This window comes from Perca fluviatilis, chromosome 13 (genome assembly GCF_010015445.1).
Source record: "Perca fluviatilis chromosome 13, GENO_Pfluv_1.0, whole genome shotgun sequence".
Taxonomy (NCBI): domain Eukaryota; kingdom Metazoa; phylum Chordata; class Actinopteri; order Perciformes; family Percidae; genus Perca; species Perca fluviatilis.
The window spans coordinates 562161-579553 of record NC_053124.1 but is presented as its reverse complement, the minus strand read 5'-3'; the positions used below and the strand labels follow the sequence as shown (position 1 = coordinate 579553).

General features: G+C 42.2%; 1 protein-coding gene across 1 annotated transcript; it reads left to right on the top strand.

Moving 5' to 3' along the window:
- Positions 1 to 5035: 5035 nt before the first annotated feature.
- pex11b (peroxisomal biogenesis factor 11 beta) lies at positions 5036 to 17321 on the top strand. The gene is made up of 4 exons (XM_039820271.1): positions 5036 to 5342; positions 12597 to 12712; positions 12788 to 12989; positions 14953 to 17321. Exons 1-4 carry the CDS (start codon positions 5287 to 5289, stop codon positions 15332 to 15334), a joined length of 756 nt encoding a protein of 251 aa, XP_039676205.1. The 5' UTR covers positions 5036 to 5286; the 3' UTR covers positions 15335 to 17321.
- The last annotated feature ends 72 nt before the right edge of the window (positions 17322 to 17393 follow it).

Here is a 17393-nt window from a genome sequence, read left to right as displayed (position 1 = left end):
GCCAGTAAATACGAAGAAGAAGAAGAAGAAGTTGAACGGAGCCAGAGCCTGTCTATGGAGAGCCTGTTCACTCCCTATCTCACTCCCTATTAAGCCCCATTGTACCAACCCGGAATTTTCCGAGAGTGGAAGTTCTCCCCTTATTAGACATTCTCTGACGTAGCTCTTTGCAGTGCTGACGAATCGTGCAGGAGACCAGGCACCTGATGCCCTGAAATACCTGTTTGGCGGACACTGGACTGTGACTGGGCGAGAGATGGCAGAGGGAAGTGACGGAGTAGGAAGTGGGTTGGAGATGGATGAAGGTGGTGGCGGGAGTTTTGAAGCTGGGAATTGGGATGTAGTTAGGAAAAATAAACGCAAAAAGAGTAAGAATGCTAAATCGGATGATAGTGATAATGATTGCGTGCGTAGAGCAAATGTAGCAGAAAGAAGTAGAGATGAGTTTAAGGTGTTAGTCAAACTAATGCAGGACGGTGCTTCGTTTGGCGCATGGAATCCAATAAAGTTAACTAGAGCCATCCCTAAGGAAATTGGGGAGGTATGGAGTGCCAAGGTACTGAGAAATGGAGCAATGTTATTCATGTGTAAAGATGGTGAACAACAAGGGAAAGCAATCCAGATGTGTAAAGTAGATGACAAGAAAAGCAGAAAGTTGGTACGGGGAGCTGTGACAGGGATTCCGGTAAGGATATCAGAAGATGATATCAAAGGTAATATAACGAATGCAAAAGTAAGTGAGGTCAGACGTCTGAAAGCTAGTCGGAATGAGATTAAAAAAGATAGTCTATCGGTTCTGCTCATCTTCGATGAAGAAAGGCTTCCGGATAAGGTGTTCATAGGATGTGCTATGATGTGAGGCCGTATGTTAGTAAGAAAGCAGAAGAGGCGCAGCGAGTCAGAGTTACCCAGGGACTTAGCTATGCTGAGGCAGCGAAAAGGGTTTCAGGAGACAAGCAGGTCACAGGGCAAAATGATTATAAGAAGAAAGATGCAGGAACGTGTATCAGTTGTGATAAGTTGAAAGAGGACACTTTGATTGTGAGTAAAAATGATTTTGTTCTGTTTATGGCAGAGATAATCAACTGTTCAGCACTGACAAATAGCAGAAATAAAAGTCAGCGGAAAAGTACCTGGATGTGACAGGGTTTCCCTGGGAAAAGGTTAAAGATATTCTTAATGATGATGTACCAGTTTCTCAGGCATGGGCTGGCCCTTCCTAGTGGTGTTCATTGTACTTCAGTGGAATGAGTGGAATTTGAAAAATAAACCTAATGTGCTTTGTGTACAAGAGACATGGCTGAAACCACAGTTGGATTTTGTTGTAAAGGGATTCACTGCAGTAAGAAAAGATAGAAGATGGGAAACTGGAAGAGGGGGAGCAGTTGCAACATTCATACAGACTGGTATGAGCAATAAAGTTGTTTATGTGAGCACAGGTCATGAAGCAATTGGGATCAAGATATGGGCAGAAAGAGCCCTATAGTTATAATAAATTATTATAATCCATGTGGACAATTAAGTCGAGATATTTTAGAGGATGTTGGGGGATCTTTGCAAGATAGGGGAGTATGGTGTGGGGATTTTAATTCTCATAACTCACTGTGGGGTAGTACTAGAACAGATGCAAATTGTGCAGTTATTGAAGAATTTGTTGATGCTTTAGTCCTTATTAATACTGGGGAAGGTACACGATATAATAGCGCGCAAAATACTGAAACAGCACTTGATCTGACTTTTGTATCCAGTGCATTAGCAGGTGGTGAGGCATACGACGGTGGGTAGCGATCACTACCCTGTTAGGACTGAAGTTGGTACTAAGATTCTTTTTGAAAAGTTAAAGAACATTCCTAGGTGGAAATTAGGAAAAGGCAATTTAGGATGCTTTCAAAGACGAAAGTTCAAACCTTTTTGGAATACTTCAAGTGGAGAATCAGGTGGATATAAACAAGTATATTGGTGATATGGTTAAGGTAATAATACAATCAGCTACAGGAAACATTCCAGTAAGTGCAGGAGCTAGATGGAACAAGAACGTACGCTGGTGGAATAGTGAATGTAGTGAAGCCATAAAAAGCAGAAATAAAGCATTTAAGCAACTCAAAAAACTCCATTCTTTAGAAAAATTTGGTTCAATATAAAAGGGCCCTGGCTGTAGTAAGGAGAACAATTAGGAATCAAAAACGCTCATGTTGGAGTCTGTACTGCAATAGTATTGGAAGAGAAGTACAGTTGTCAGATGTCTGGGGAATGATTAAGAGAATGGGGGGGATCTGTGGGAATTATGGAATTCCAGTTTTAGTTAGTGGGGACAAAATGGCTGTCAACAATTTGGAGAAGGCTGAGCTTTTTGCTCAAACATTTAGGACAGTGCATAGTTCAGATAATCTTTCAGAGGAGACCGGGCAGGGTAGAAACAGAACACTACTGGAGAATCCCAGAGTAGTGGATGCAGCAGAAGAGTCGGGAGATCCATTAGATTTGCCTTTTAGTATGTTTGAGTTAAAAAGAGCAGTTTTTGGTGCTCGTCCAACCACTCCTAGGAAAGATGGTTTGTGTTATAAAATGTTGGAACATTTGACAGAGAACTCACTAGCCAAAGTGGTAGAACTTTTTAACAGTGTTTGGGAAATCGGTCAACTTCCATCAGTGTGGAAGCAGGCGATAATAGTGCCTATTCTAAAACCAGGGAAAGACCCCTCAGATCCATCTAGTTATAGACCTATTGCCGTAAACGTCACATTTATGTAAAATCATGGAGAGAATGGTTACTGAAAGGTTAACGTGTTTCCTAGAAAGTAAAGCTCTCTTTCTCCATATCAAAGAGGGTTCTGTAAAGGTCGAAATACAACGGATCCAGTGTTGTGCTTGGAATTAGAAATTAGGAAAGCAGAGACCTATAAGGAAGTAGTGATTGCTGTATTCTTTGATGTGGAAAAGGCCTATGATATGCTCTGGAAAGAAGGACTGCTTATTAAGTTGAAATCCTTGGGAATTGGTGGTAGAGCATATAATTGGGTTTTGAATTTTTTATGTGAGAGAAAAATACAAGTTAGAGTAGGTGCAGACTACTCCAGTGTTTATGAGGTGGAGAATGGTACCCTGCAAGGAAGCGTTTGTAGTCCATTGCTTTTCAACATTATGATAAACGATATCTTTTGTCATGTTGATCAAGTTGTGGGAAGGTCTTTGTATGCGGATGATGGGGCTTTGTGGATAAGAGGCCGCAATGTGGCATTTGTAAATAAAAAGGTACAGGCTGCAGTGGCTCAGGTGGAGGGGTGGACAAATAGATGGGGATTCAGACGGTCTGGGGCAAAAACTCAGGGGATCTGTTTTTCAAGACGGCGTAAAATTGCACTTGGGACGGTAAAACTGTATGTTAAAACTCTCGAACAAGTAAAAGCAATTAGATTCCTGGGTGTATGGTTTGATGAAAAGCTCACATGGAATATGCATATAGGAAAGATTCAGATTAAATGTAAAAAGGTTATTGGCTGGACAGGAGTATATATATATACAAAATATATATTGGGACCTGTTTTGGATTATGGTTGTATAGCTTTCATGTCAGCAGCAGAATGTCATCTCAATAAACTGGATGTCTTGCAAGCTCAAGCTCTGAGGATCTGTAGTGGGTCTTTTAAAACATCTCCAGTTTCAGCGCTGCAGGTGGAAATGGGAGAGGTGCCTTTGAGAATAAGACGGGTGAAGTTAATGCTGGCATACTGGGTTAATCTCCAGGGGCATTGGGATTCACATCCTGCAAAGGGAATTTTAATGGATTGCTGGGAACACAACGAGTCAGATTTCTTTAGCTTTGGATGGATTGGTGATGCTTAAGAAACAAGCATTGGATTAGGTCAATTACAATATAGTCCTACTATTTCACTCTCCTCCATTCCTCCATGGGTATTCCCTTGGCCAAGTGTAGATCTTAGCATACATCAGGAACTGAAGAATAAGTCAGAACTTCTTCCAGTATGGCGCATAGTCCAGAATTATGTTAAAAAGAATTTATCAGACTCCGTTTTCATTTTCACAGATGGCTCTAAAGATCCAGAAAAAGGGTGTGTAGGCGCAGCAGTGTATATCCCGGTGAGTAATACATCAATAAAGAAAAGGTTATCTGACCATTTATCAGTATACACTGCAGGGTTGATGGCAGTGTTACTGGCATTACGGTGGATAGAGGAGAAGGGTTTACCCAAAACTGGTATTGCATCTGACAGTTTTTCTGCACTTTCTAGCATTAGAACATCATCATCTAGACCAGATATCATCAATGAAATATGTATTATATTGTACAGAATGCAAATTAAGGGCTTATTTACAACTTTCATTTGGGTTCCTGCCCATGCTGGTGTGGAGGGAAATGAGACGGTGGATATTCTGGCCAAACAAGCACTTAAGATTACAGATGTAGACCTACAGGTCCCACTGAGCAAAGTGGAAGTTAAATCATTCATCAGGACATATGGACAAACAACCTGGCAGGGGTGTTGGGACATTAGTGACACAGGAAGACGTCTTTACAGTATACAACGTGGTGTTGGTGATGGGAGGAAGGTGGGCTTTAAATGTAGGGAAGAAAGTATCATTAGGCTACTCGTCTCAGAATTGGACATACAGGTCTTAACTATTCATTACATAAGATAGACAAACATTCTAATGGAAACTGTGTATACTGTCACCAGCCAGAACTGTTGAGCATGTTCTAATTCATTGTAAGGAATAGGACACCGAGAGAGAGCACCTTTTTCAGACACTAAGTAAGGCACATCACCACGCATTTTCACCGTCAGTGAAAAGTGAAACGCTTTTGGGGTCACCAGCCGGCAAGGTCTATCACTTTATTATAAAGTTTCTCAGAGAAATTGATTTGGTAAAGAGGATTTAGTTTTTTTTTTTTTTTTCTGCATTTATCTCTCGTTCACACTCCAGTCCACTTGGTGGCGGTAATCATAGACAGTATATAAGAAGGCGCTAATGCACCTTTAAGTTGGTTTGCCAACCGCCAATAAACCAAACCAGGAAGAAGAAGAAGAAGAAGAAGAAGAAGAAGAAGAAGAAGAAGTTGAACGGATTCGGAAGCGGGTCCTATCTGTGTCTGAGGAGATCTAGTTGATCTCTTGTGAGCTGTGTCTAATCCATCCATGAGCTGTCCTCCCAGGATTCAGTCCACCTAGCTGCTAGCTAGCAGCTCCAGAGGTGTTGACGTAGCTAAACAGGTGGAAAGCTAACTAGTCCAGCAGCAGCTGTTCGGGCCCAGATCAACAGGCCGGTATGGACTCTTGGGTTCGGTTTAACGCTCAGAGCCAAGCCAAGGAGAGAGTCATTAGGTAATGTTACGAATTTGATCAACAATAGAGATAAGGTTTAAGTTAGCTACACATGTTAAAGCACTCGAAGTTCGCTAGCTAGTTAGCTAAGGTTACTTGTCTCCTAGCCACTTGGCTAGTTTCTCGTTAACTTCCTTGACGGAGCTAACGTGAGGTTGACACTTCCAACTAAGTTGGTCTGACTTGGTTTCTGTTTTAGATTAGAAAGATCACTGCTGTCTTTTAGTCAGCAGTAGCTAACCGTGTGTTCTGACATTCAGCTAGGGGACTGAGTGGGGCGTTAGAGGAAACCTGCATGCTCTATGTTCAAATATTAGTGCATTTGGTCCTATTTTCCCCTTACTTTAACTTTGGTACAACTGAAACCCTCGGAGGGGGCAGTTACCGTGGAAACCTATCCCTCCAGACTAGCCTGGTCCATAAAGCAGATTAGCGGTCCAACCACAGCACAGCCCTGTCCCGGTTCTCATCGATCTGGTCTGATCCTCCAGCTTGTACTAGGGCTGCACGATATATCAGGGAAATATCTACTTGCGATTATTTGGACTGATATTGCGATTGCAATATAATTCACGATATTGAAGGGAATGATCATGTTTGTATCATTATTCTCATTCTCATTTTCACTGACTAATATTAAATCTTACAGAAATGAAAATGATTATAGTGTGATTTTTGCGAGATTCCGTACCAAACAAAGATGTTTTCTGTAGGACAGGATGTGTGGGTGGGACGTCTCTGCAGCACCACAACACTTCATTCAGAATGGTTTGACACATATTTTGCCATTAACAAATATTGCGCCCCTCTGCGATTTGGATATTGCACTAGTCCATATTGCAATTTCGATAAAATTGCGATTAATTGTGCAGCCCTACTTGTAACCCGGAAATCGATCTCAGGACAGGAAAGGCGTGTAAGCAGTAACGCCAGTGTTGTCACGGGGTTTGAAAGCAGCCTCTCATTAAAATAATAATAATAATACATACAGCAATACAATGCATCATTTAAAAAGCAACGTTTTTATTCATTTCATTCATTTGAAAAGCAGCTTTTACGACTTGTAAAAGGGGGAGTGGAATGTTTGTTTCTGAAACGAAGAAAATAATCGGGTGGATGATTTAAGGCGTACACGCAGAAGAGACGATCAGTGCATCACTTATAAAGTGTGTAAATACCACTCCATCCTATATAGTATAAGGGAAGGGGGGGCTCTCCATTTTAACAATGGGAGTATAGGCTGAAAAAAAGTGCATGCAGGCTGACCTGCAACCACAGTGTTCTGTCGGGAGATGCAGCCAGTAACTTAAACCAAGTAATAGTAGCTTGGCGTAACGTTAAGCTCTTTTGGTCTCTATAGCTAAGTTTACCATCATTAATTAAGGGCGTTCCCCTTTGAGTGACAGGTGGTCGCCGCCTGCTGTTACAGCAGGCGAGCATATAGAGCTCAACAGTGAGCGCCCACTTTTTGAACAGCTCTGGTTCTGGAAGTGATTTTCCCTGTTCAATATCTCCTTTGCCATTTCATTAATTGCTTATATAAGTAGTTTTAAACCTGTAACCAAGCCAACCAGCTATGAGATGAATGGTGACCATAAGACATTTGATTATGTGCAAAAGAACATTTTTGAAAAAAAAAAAGGCAAAGGTACAAGACTGTGTAAAGAAACGACCAGAGATTTCTATGGTTGAAGCTTGCTCTAGCCATTCGGGTGTAGTTAACATTGCCATGGTAACCACGAGTTCCACCAATCAGAGTCGTCGCTGTTAGGTTTAGGATTGTAGTGTAGTATCTCTCCATAAGATCGCAAATAAAACATGATTTTATTAAAACCAGGTAGATTTCCTACGGTCTTGTGTCTTCTACAGGAGCAGAAACTTTAGTTTCACATAATCTCACAATCTCACATAATTTCACATCGGAGCTCGTGGTCAGTCTACCTCGGATGGTTTAGACTTTATGGATGATAATCCCAGTCCTTATGGAGAAAATCAATGGCATTTCTTTTTTTAATTTAAAGAAAGGGGTGAAAGATCTGAGTGAGTCATGACTCAAACAGGTTTATTACCAAGTCAGATATTTCATTGTGGGGTTAGCTCTAGCCAGGTTAGCCATTGTTAGCAATACCAGTTGATAACAACGCATTACGCTGTTTTTTTGTGCACACAAACTGCTTAACAACATGACCATAGATAGAAGCTGGACAGGACTATGTGTACGACTGATTTAGTGAGACACAAATAAGACAGAAGTGATAATAAACAGTATATTACTACAGATTTCACTACTGTTGATGCACGGAGCAGCCATGTTGGATTTTTAGTACAGGGTACTGCGAGGTCGTCCGACCTCCTAACTAGGAAATCTGAGTTCAAGGAGCGTGTTTCCCACTTTGACCTCTGAAATTCAGACTTCTGAGTAGAAATGGAACGTACTAATGGACTGTAGGCTTCATTCAGCCTGCCTCAGGCCCATTAACGCTCCACCTATTTGCCCATATTTTGATAAGCTGACATCAGTCACTGCCAAGATGGCTACCGGGAGCCGCCCACTTTGAACTTCATTTAGTTTCTTCAGAAACCTATGGGTGACACAAGGAGACTGTCCATATTTCATAGTCTATGGTTGGAACTGGGAAAATGAGATAGGCCTCAAGTTGTTATCAGGGTATTCTGTTTCACATTGGAGGTTTAAATAAGTCTGACCTTGGTTACCATGGAAACCACTCTTTCCAGAGTAATGTCTTCAGAGCAAGTGGGTTAGCAAGGTATGTTGAGCCCATAGAAATAGAATGAAAGTAGAACAGACAGTGAACTGTTTGCCGTGGCCATTGAACAGTTCAAGAGAAAATGGCGATTGTTTTTTATTGTTATTGTAAAGCTTAGATCCGACCCTACCCGAGCCCGTGCACGTTGTCTGAGCCCGGCCCGACACATTAACTGTAATTATGGGCCCGAGCCCGATTTAAACCAGACAATGTGGGGCGTTATAACTGACGTTCTCAACTACAATTCTGAGTTGTTTGATCTACAGAGATCTGTTAAGAATTATCTTAATGAATAATGCAACTAGGGTTGGGCGATGACGATGTTTACAGTAAAACGTCGTCGTCGGGGACGGGGGGGTGGGGGGGGGGAAGAGTAGCTCATATCTTTTTACATAAATATTTTTTTCTACTACTGTGGACCAACAGTTAACATAGAAACGATTAGACATACATTTAAATGCCCTCTGTAAATGGTGCCCTGCTGGTAGTTTTTACAACTTGACCTACTTTCACTTAAGTACGGTGCAGTAAAATCAATCGGATGATATCGTCCATCGGCACAACCCTAAATGCAACAAGGACAAAGCATGTAAACTGCTGTTAGTTTATTCAGAATGGAATGGATCGCAAATGGATCCGAATGAAGAAACATAAAAAAAGAACCTTGACCCGTCGCTCCCTCAGCTGAATAGTGGGGGTAACGGATCAAGACAGCAACATAATCAAAGCCCTGGAACCATACAGGAGACTTTCTGGTCTCGATCACCTAATTAATACTGTCCTTCTCCACGGCACGGTCTGCATGCTGACACACTGGCCGACAACTCGCCGGATATACAGTAGGAGAGACCATATCTACTGCTAAAGGACTGGTGAGATATCTGAGACTATCTGGTCTGGTTGGTATAGGAGAGACCATATCTACTGCTAAAGGACTGGTGAGATATCTGAGACTATCTGGTCTGGTTGGTATAGGAGAGACCATATCTACTGCTAAAGGACTGGTGAGATATCTGAGGCTATCTGGTCTGGTTGGTATAGGAGAGACCATATCTACTGCTAAAGGACTGGTGAGATATCTGAAACTATCTGGTCTGGTTGGTATAGGAGAGACCATATCTACTGCTAAAGGACTGGTGAGATATCTGAGGCTATCTGGTCTGGTTGATATAGGAGAGACCATATCTGCTGCTAAAGAACTGGTGAGATATCTGAGACTATCTGGTCTGGTTGATATAGGAGAGACCATATCTACTGCTAAAGGACTGGTGAGATATCTGAGGCTATCTGGTCTGGTTGATATAGGAGAGACCATATCTACTGCTAAAGAACTGGTGAGATATCTGAGACTATCTGGTCTGGTTGATATAGGAGAGACCATATCTGGTGCTAAAGGACTGGTGAGATATCTGAAACTATCTGGCCTGGTTGCGCAATTATGGAAGACAGTGCTACAGATGGGGGAGACACGATTTAGCCCAGTTTACCTCCCACTCAAGTCAGTGCAGGACATACACCCAGAGCTACAGGAGAAGCTGGAGAGGCATAGTTTTCTCCCCACCCAGTTAGGCTAATAAAGTCATGAATAAAAAAACACAAATGCTTGATCCTCGGGCCGGCCTGGCCTGAGGATAGTGTCAGGAAATATAGTCTCAAGCTCAGGCAGAGAATCTAAACTTTATTATTGTGACAACACTGTGTCACTCCATTTTGGCCTACTGTAACACTAAGCCAGCGTGTTAATTTGATAATTTCTCATAGACTTACAGTACAGGCCAAAAGTTTGGACACACTCATTCAATGCGTTTCCTTTATTTTCATGACGATTTACATTGTGGATTCTCACTGAAGGCATCAAATGTAGAATGTAGAATCCATCCGTTCACCTTTTCTGCGTCGCACAAAGACACAGCGGTTGGAACCAAAGATCTCAAATTTGGACTCAGACCAAAGCACAGATTTCCACTGGTCTAATGTCCATTCCTTGTGTTTCTTGGCCCAAACAAATCTCTTCTGCTTGTTGCCTCTCCTTAGCAGTGGTTTCCTAGCAGCTACTTGACCATGAAGGCCTGATTCGCGCAGTCTCCTCTGAACAGTTGTTCTAGAGATGTTTGCTGCTAGAACTCTGTGTGGCATTCATCTGGTCTCTAATCTGAGCTGCTGTTAATTTGCGATTTCTGAGGCTGGTGACTCGGATGAACTTATCCTCAGCAGCAGAGGTGACTCTTGGTCTTCCTTTCCTGGGGCGGTCCTCATGTGAGCCAGTTTCGTTGTAGCGCTTGATGGTTTCTGCGACTGCACTTGGGGACACATTCAAAGTTTTCGCAATTTTCCGGACTGACTGACCTTCATTTGTTAAAGTAATGATGGCCACTCGTTTCTCTTTACTTAGCTGATTGGTTCTTGCCATAATATGAATTCTAACAGTTGTCCAATAGGGCTGTCGGCTGTGTATCAACCTCAAAATCAAAAAATAAATAAATAATAAACATGTGGAGCTGTACAGTGTCAAAATAAGCAGTAACCAACTGTAACAACTGATGGTCCCAACCCCATTAATAAGGGGAAAAACTTCCACTAATTAACCCTGACAAAGCACACCTGTGAAGGTAAAACCATTTCAGGTGACTACCTCATGAAGCTCATTGAGAGAACACCAAGGGTTTGCAGAGTTATCAAAAAAAGCAAAGGGGGGCTACTTTGAAGAATCTAAAATATAAGACATGTTTTCAGTTATTTCACACTTTTTTGTTAAGTACATAATTCCATATGTGTTCATTCATAGTTTTGATGCCTTCAGTGAGAATCTACAATGTAAATAGTCATGAAAATAAAGAAAACGCATTGAATGAGAAGGTGTGTCCAAACTTTTGGCCTGTATTGTACATGGAAAAAGACGCGTCTGTAAGTCAGTGGATACATTTTTTTGAGCGCCATAAACATTAACTGTACATAAAGATGGAAGTAAAGCCAAAATATCCCGACTACAGGTGCTGCATCTTGTAATTTTGGAGCGTAGTGATTGGGTGGTGGAGACATAGACCCAAAAGTCCCACCCCATACATCCGACAGGTGTGATCTGCTCGTGACGAGTCAATCATGACGTATCACCCTGTTTTCACAGCATGAAATAATTAATCAAAAACAAATGTATCAGAGAAATGAACACTTTCACAAGCACTCAGCATAATAAGAACTACCTAAAATTACAGAAACAATCTTTGGAAATAAATTATTTGACTTGTACTTATTTTTTTGTTTGATTTATGTCCCATTTGCTTACATGGAGGGGGTGGGATTTATTACCTTTACTGCAGCCAGCCACCAGGCGGTGATCCAGATGTTTTGGCTTCACTTATACAGTCTTTGCATGAGCACCTGGTCCCAACCCCGCCAAATGCCTCCTTTCACTATCAGAATTTGATCCATTGGGTCCGATAAGAGCTGCACAGCATGATTAAATGCTTGTATCATCATGTAAGTTAGTGGAGTGCTGAACAGAAAGTCTCTAGTGCTCCTGCTTGTGCCCTGGCAAGTAGAGCTAACTAATATGCTGATGACCCAGTAATTGTTGGTTTGATCACTGAAGCTGAAAAAAAGTATTGCGGATGTGTAAAGAAGTGTGTTAATTGGTGTCCAGTTTTCTTCAGCTAAATACCAAGAAAAGTAAGGGAAGGATTTCTGATTCAGAACACGGAGGAACACACCCCATCAAGTGGTTATTAATGGTGACTGTAAATTAATATAAATATCAAGGGAGAGTAACTGATGTAAAACTGTCAGGTGCCATTTACAAGAGAGGATTACAACTACTACTTTGGAGTGTTCTCTTCTATGGTTCCTTTGTGGACTTGTGGAACCACCCAGAGAGAGGTGATGATGTCGTGGAGCACTCTGCTGTTCCATGTCTGTTCTGATATTTGTCTGACAGTTGACACTGACACAAAGGGAATTTCCAAAAGGATAACCAACTCTGTTATTCAGACACTAGCTGTGTACAAAATCATTCCCTATCACCGAAATAGTGCACTATATAGTGTAGTTCGCTATTTTGTAGTGGTGTTTGAATCTCTGCTGTGGATTTCATTCACTATATAGACTATAAAATACCCACAATACACAGCTAATTTGAGTGTACATACGATGTACCCTACATTTTACTCCCGTATACCACAATGCAACGCACTCATGCTTTTTTTCCCGAAGAGAAGAAGCAGAAGACTCGTTTGGTCATCCCCTGGTCGTTACCTTATATAGTTCCCTATTTAATAAACCCTATATAGGGAATAGTGAGTGAGTGAATGAGGGAACGGTTTTGAACACAGCTATTTTTCTAAATGACCCCAAACCACTATTGACACTAAACACAAAAATAGATGTATCTGCAGTAAGCTGATATGAACAGATATATTGGCCTGGCTGATTTACCGGTCTACTTTTTTACACTAAGTCTTCTTTGTTACTTGTTTGTATTGTCCACTCACAGGGCTGCTCAATATGCCTGCACTCTGCTGGGCTACACACTGCAGAAGGGTGGGGCAGCGGCTGAACTACGTAAAACCGTCAGTCAGCTGGAAGCACACATGAGCCTCTCGAGAAAGTGTGAGTGAAGCAGCAAATTATTTTCTAAGCACCAAAGGTGAAGGGTTGTGGCTTATGTGTGTTTGTGTACCACAGTGCTGCGCCTGGGAAACTCTGTGGAGGCACTGGAGGCTGCCAAGAGGGCCATCCATCTCTCTGACAGCGTGCTGAGGCTCTGCCTGACAATCAGCCACCTCAACAGAGCCATGTACTTTGCCTGTGACAACGTCCTGTGGGCTGGAAAAACTGGCCTCGTCTCCAAACTGGACCAGCACAAGTGGAGTCAGAGATCTTTCAGGTGAGTCACCTTCTTTTTTGTGTACATTTCAACGACAAATGCATCTATAGCACTTTTTCATTTCAAATAATAATACATAAAATAATACCTAATCAGTAAAAACGTAACTGAGGCTATGTGAAATAGAACTACACAATAGCCTGCGTTTGATACATTGTCTTCATAAGACACTACATGGAAAAGATTTAATAAAGTGATCTGAGCTGTAGAAATCTGATCAGGGATTAAGAGACCACGTGATTTTGTTGCAGTTTAAAATAGAATCTTAAATGTTTGATTTGCCTGCCAACATTTAGATGAGTTTGAATTTGTTGCTCTTAGCATCAGCAATGTAACGGCAGCTGGTTCTGCTGGTCAATAAGCTCTGACGGGGTTAATAAAGAGCGTCGGGTGACCCACACACTGCCTGGACAATTCTGCATATTGATTATTGCAGAATTGTGCATATATTCATTAGTTAGACCCTAAGATATGTAAAGCTCCAAAACCTCTTCATCTGTTTTGATCTAACCAGGATAGGTCCCATTTTGAGTCTTTTAAAGGGACTCCTGGGCTGCAGTCAAATTGTCTTTTTTGCTTAGGAAGGTTTCTAACTGAGTGACATTTTTATACAGTATATATTTCACACCAATGACCAAGGTCGGACCAGGGTGTGTAACCCTTCTTTTGTCAGTTCAAACCAAGCAAGTCAACACGAGTTGATCTGACCTGGGTCACAACCCGGGAGCGAAGCATACCAGTCAGCTCACGTGGTGGCTTAAAGGTCGTATTCAACGAACCGTTAACATCGTCAAATACTCCAGTCAAGCTGTAGACTACCAGAACTAAAGTTTTGTACTTTTTTGTACTATAGTCGGGCGGCTGTGGCTAAGTGGTAGAGGGGTCGCTTGCCAATCGGAAGGTTGGTGGTTCGATCCCTGGCCCTGCAGTTCCATGCCAAGACACTGAACCCCAAGTTGCCCCCGATGCTGCACCATCGGAGTGTAAATGTGTGTGAGTGTTTATCATACACAGTGTATGAATGTGTGTGAATGGTGAATGGTTCCTGTACTATGTTAAAGTGCTTTGAGTAGTCCTTAAGACTAGAAAAGCACTATATAAAAACAGTCCATTTACAGTCCATAGTCCTGTACTTGTCTGAATGTTCAGTTAGGACCAAGTCAGCAGCAGCTGAGCTGGTTGCAGTTTAATGGTAGAATCTATCAGAAGCTATCAGTTACAACTTTGTTTTTCTCCGCGCATCAAAAAGGATGCTTGGCATCTCCTTGTCAGTGGAGATGTGTAGTGCCTAAGGGTCATATCCATTAGGGTTGGGCATTGTTAACAATTCAGATTCTTCCTTTTGATTCCGGTTCTTATCGATTCTCGATTCTGAATCACATGCGAGTCACGTGCTAATTTTAACAAATAAGAGAAATGTTTTATTTTGAGTTTGCAGTTTTACAGCTTTTTCAACATAAAATAAAGCCAGACTAGAGCGCTGCTTACTGCTTACAACCGCCTGGTCGCTACGGAAACCAAAACTTGTGCATATTAAAGTGGGAAGAGATGATCGGATTTGAAACCAAATCCTCTAAACGATTCCAATACTGCATTCTACTGGAATCGGTTCTCGATGCCCAATCCCTAATATTATAATATGTCAATAAATATGAGTGGACAGGAGAGTGAGCGTGAGCAACCACTCCTAATGTATGGTAGCCTATATATTTTTTTTATTTCAATTGTCAGCTTGGTAGTGAAGTCATATTTTTCACCAGTACAGCCTGCATGAAACCTAGTAAGAAATTCTAGGATCCTTTCAGTAGTCCATCTTCAGAACACGGTGGTTTCACCAAAGCAGGTCTATGTCAATAACGGTGGTTGTTGCATAGTTACAAGGGGGACAAAGAAAAATGATTAGAGAAAGACATACGATGTAATTCTTTTGACTTGACTGATACTGTTGGCTTGAAATCTGCAGGTACTACCTCTTTGCTCTGATCCTCAACCTGACTCGAGATGTCTATGAGCTGCGCCTCCTCATTGAGTGTGAAGCACGTTCCAGAGCTGCCAGATCGCCACCCTCACCCAGCCCCACCCTGCCCGCTGACCACTCGTTGTCCCCCTCCACACCTGACATGTTGGCTTGGCTTCGCAGACAGCTCCACCTGCTGGTGACGGTGCTGTACAGCAACCCGCCACTGCTGCTGGACCTGCTGAAGAACAGCTGTGATATCTTCATCCCACTGGACCGGCTGGGGATTTACCCTACAGGGCAAGGCTTTGTTGGGGCCTGTGGCCTGGCCTCCTCTGTCCTCTCCATCCTCACCATGGTCCACCCCTGGCTCAAGCTTAAGCCATGAGCCCAGATACACAGTGGAGGGGTCCATCTGAGGAGCTACAAGGAGGACTCAGATGAGAATCTAACAGAGCTACCAAACCCTCATCATTCTGTAAATGCAGCAGGTGCTAGTGACTGCGATCACATTTTGGAATAGTGGCAGGGCAACAAAATCCTTCAAATATCCTCAAACAGGTTTCTTCCGCTCTGCATTAGATGCAGCTTACACTGATTAACAGCTCACAGCTTATTACTGGCCTGCATGTTTGAACTGATCAAATCACAACGTCATGCTTTAGATGAAAGTTGTGACCCAGCAGTGCTGCACAGACCCCACACTCACAAAGCTTACCATCCTCCATCACATCAGTCCTGAGTCATCATCTCCCAATACTCTACTGAGATCACACACATATCTGTAACCTTACCTGGTGGTAGGGAGTCTTCTTAGTGGTCTACAAGGTGGGAACAAACCACATCAGGCGGGTGCAAAACAAAAACTTAAGAAAACTGGATTTACCCCTACACAGATGGGTCATGTTGCCTACGCTTGGTGTTGGCCTCAGTTAAATTAGTTAACAAATAAACACAGACCGAAACTAAAGCCAAGAATTCTTTAGGGATGAGGTGATGATGGTTATCATTCATTGTTCATCAGTTTTAACAAAAACGGTTACTGGCTATCAGCAGCATGCAACTTTCATGTGGCCGTGTCTCTACTGGCTCTGCTCTTCCACCCAGTGGGTTTGTTGTTTTAACCTAGCGGGTATTTAGTTGTTTGAGCCACTAAGTGACTGAACTGTCAGAGTCCTGTGAGATAGAGATGCAGGAACATGAGACTCCAAACTAAATCTCGCGAGGAGAAAAGCGTTGCCGTAGCTGATCTGATGTTGGGGTTGGAAGGTTCAGGTGTGTTGCACTTGTGACACCATCCAGCTGTGACGTAGAGTCTGATTGTTGCAGAATGAATGCACCTTTGTTGTGTCTCTACCTGTCACAGTCTGGTCATACCGATCGCCATCAATTTGATTTCCTCCTTACATTACACATGGGCACTGTGTGTGTGTGTGTGTGTGTGTGTGTGTGTGTGTGTGTGTGTGTGTGTGTGTGTGTGTGTGTGTGTGTGTGTGTGTGTGTGTGTGTGTGTGTGTGTGTGTGTGTGTGTGTGTGTGTGTGGGTGTGTGTGTGTGTGTGTGTGTGTGTGTGTGTGTGTGTGTACACAGTCACTAATCTTGACTTGTTCATAAAATGGTCAAACTTTTATTGAATGTGCAAGCTCATAAAGTTCCAAATAATTATATGTAAGGTAGTGAGACTCTAGGGATCAACATGCAAGGTGTAGGTGACATAATTGATGGAGGCAGCAGCATGCTTCCTTTCGGTCATGTTGTGAAATAACTTTTAAATTGTATACCTTCAAAAGAGAGGCAGCCGACACTACATGACCGAGGGTACATTCTTGTTTTAAGAAAGCAGTAGCTTAGAGCTGTGACTTCCATCAGCTGTTCAGACGACAGCATTTGATTCTAAAGCCAAAACACAATGCTTTAGGACAAATATTTCATTTGTCATGTTACACCAAATTGTGTTGCATGTTGTAGCAGGCCCTTGGAAGCTTGAATAGGGAGAATAAAGAATCCTGTCATTGATCTGGACTACATTTTACCCATTCTCTGTTGTCCCCATGTGGTGTACAGAACTGTCTTCGCCCTTTGTCGGTTTTTCTATTTGTCAAGTGAGTGCCGGTACAGCTTGACATGTAAATAGGAAAAAACTGAAATGTCTCCCGTACTCAGATGAGCAAATGCATATTTTCTAACCTAGAATCTGAAATATCACTGCTTGTGTTATATTCTGTTTGGACTTAATGATCTAATTATTATTTTCTTTGTCACCCATGTCACTTTTCAGCAGTAAGCATCATGTTGTCATTTGGGAACCTTGACCCAAATATGTCAGAGATACCATCAGGCAAATTTTACACCATATAAATTGTGTGCTGAAATCTGTGACTTTGTTGATTATTACTATAATTGTGGCTGTGCTGTTTGATCCTTGCTCCTTCTGCTTTCATTTTGGCA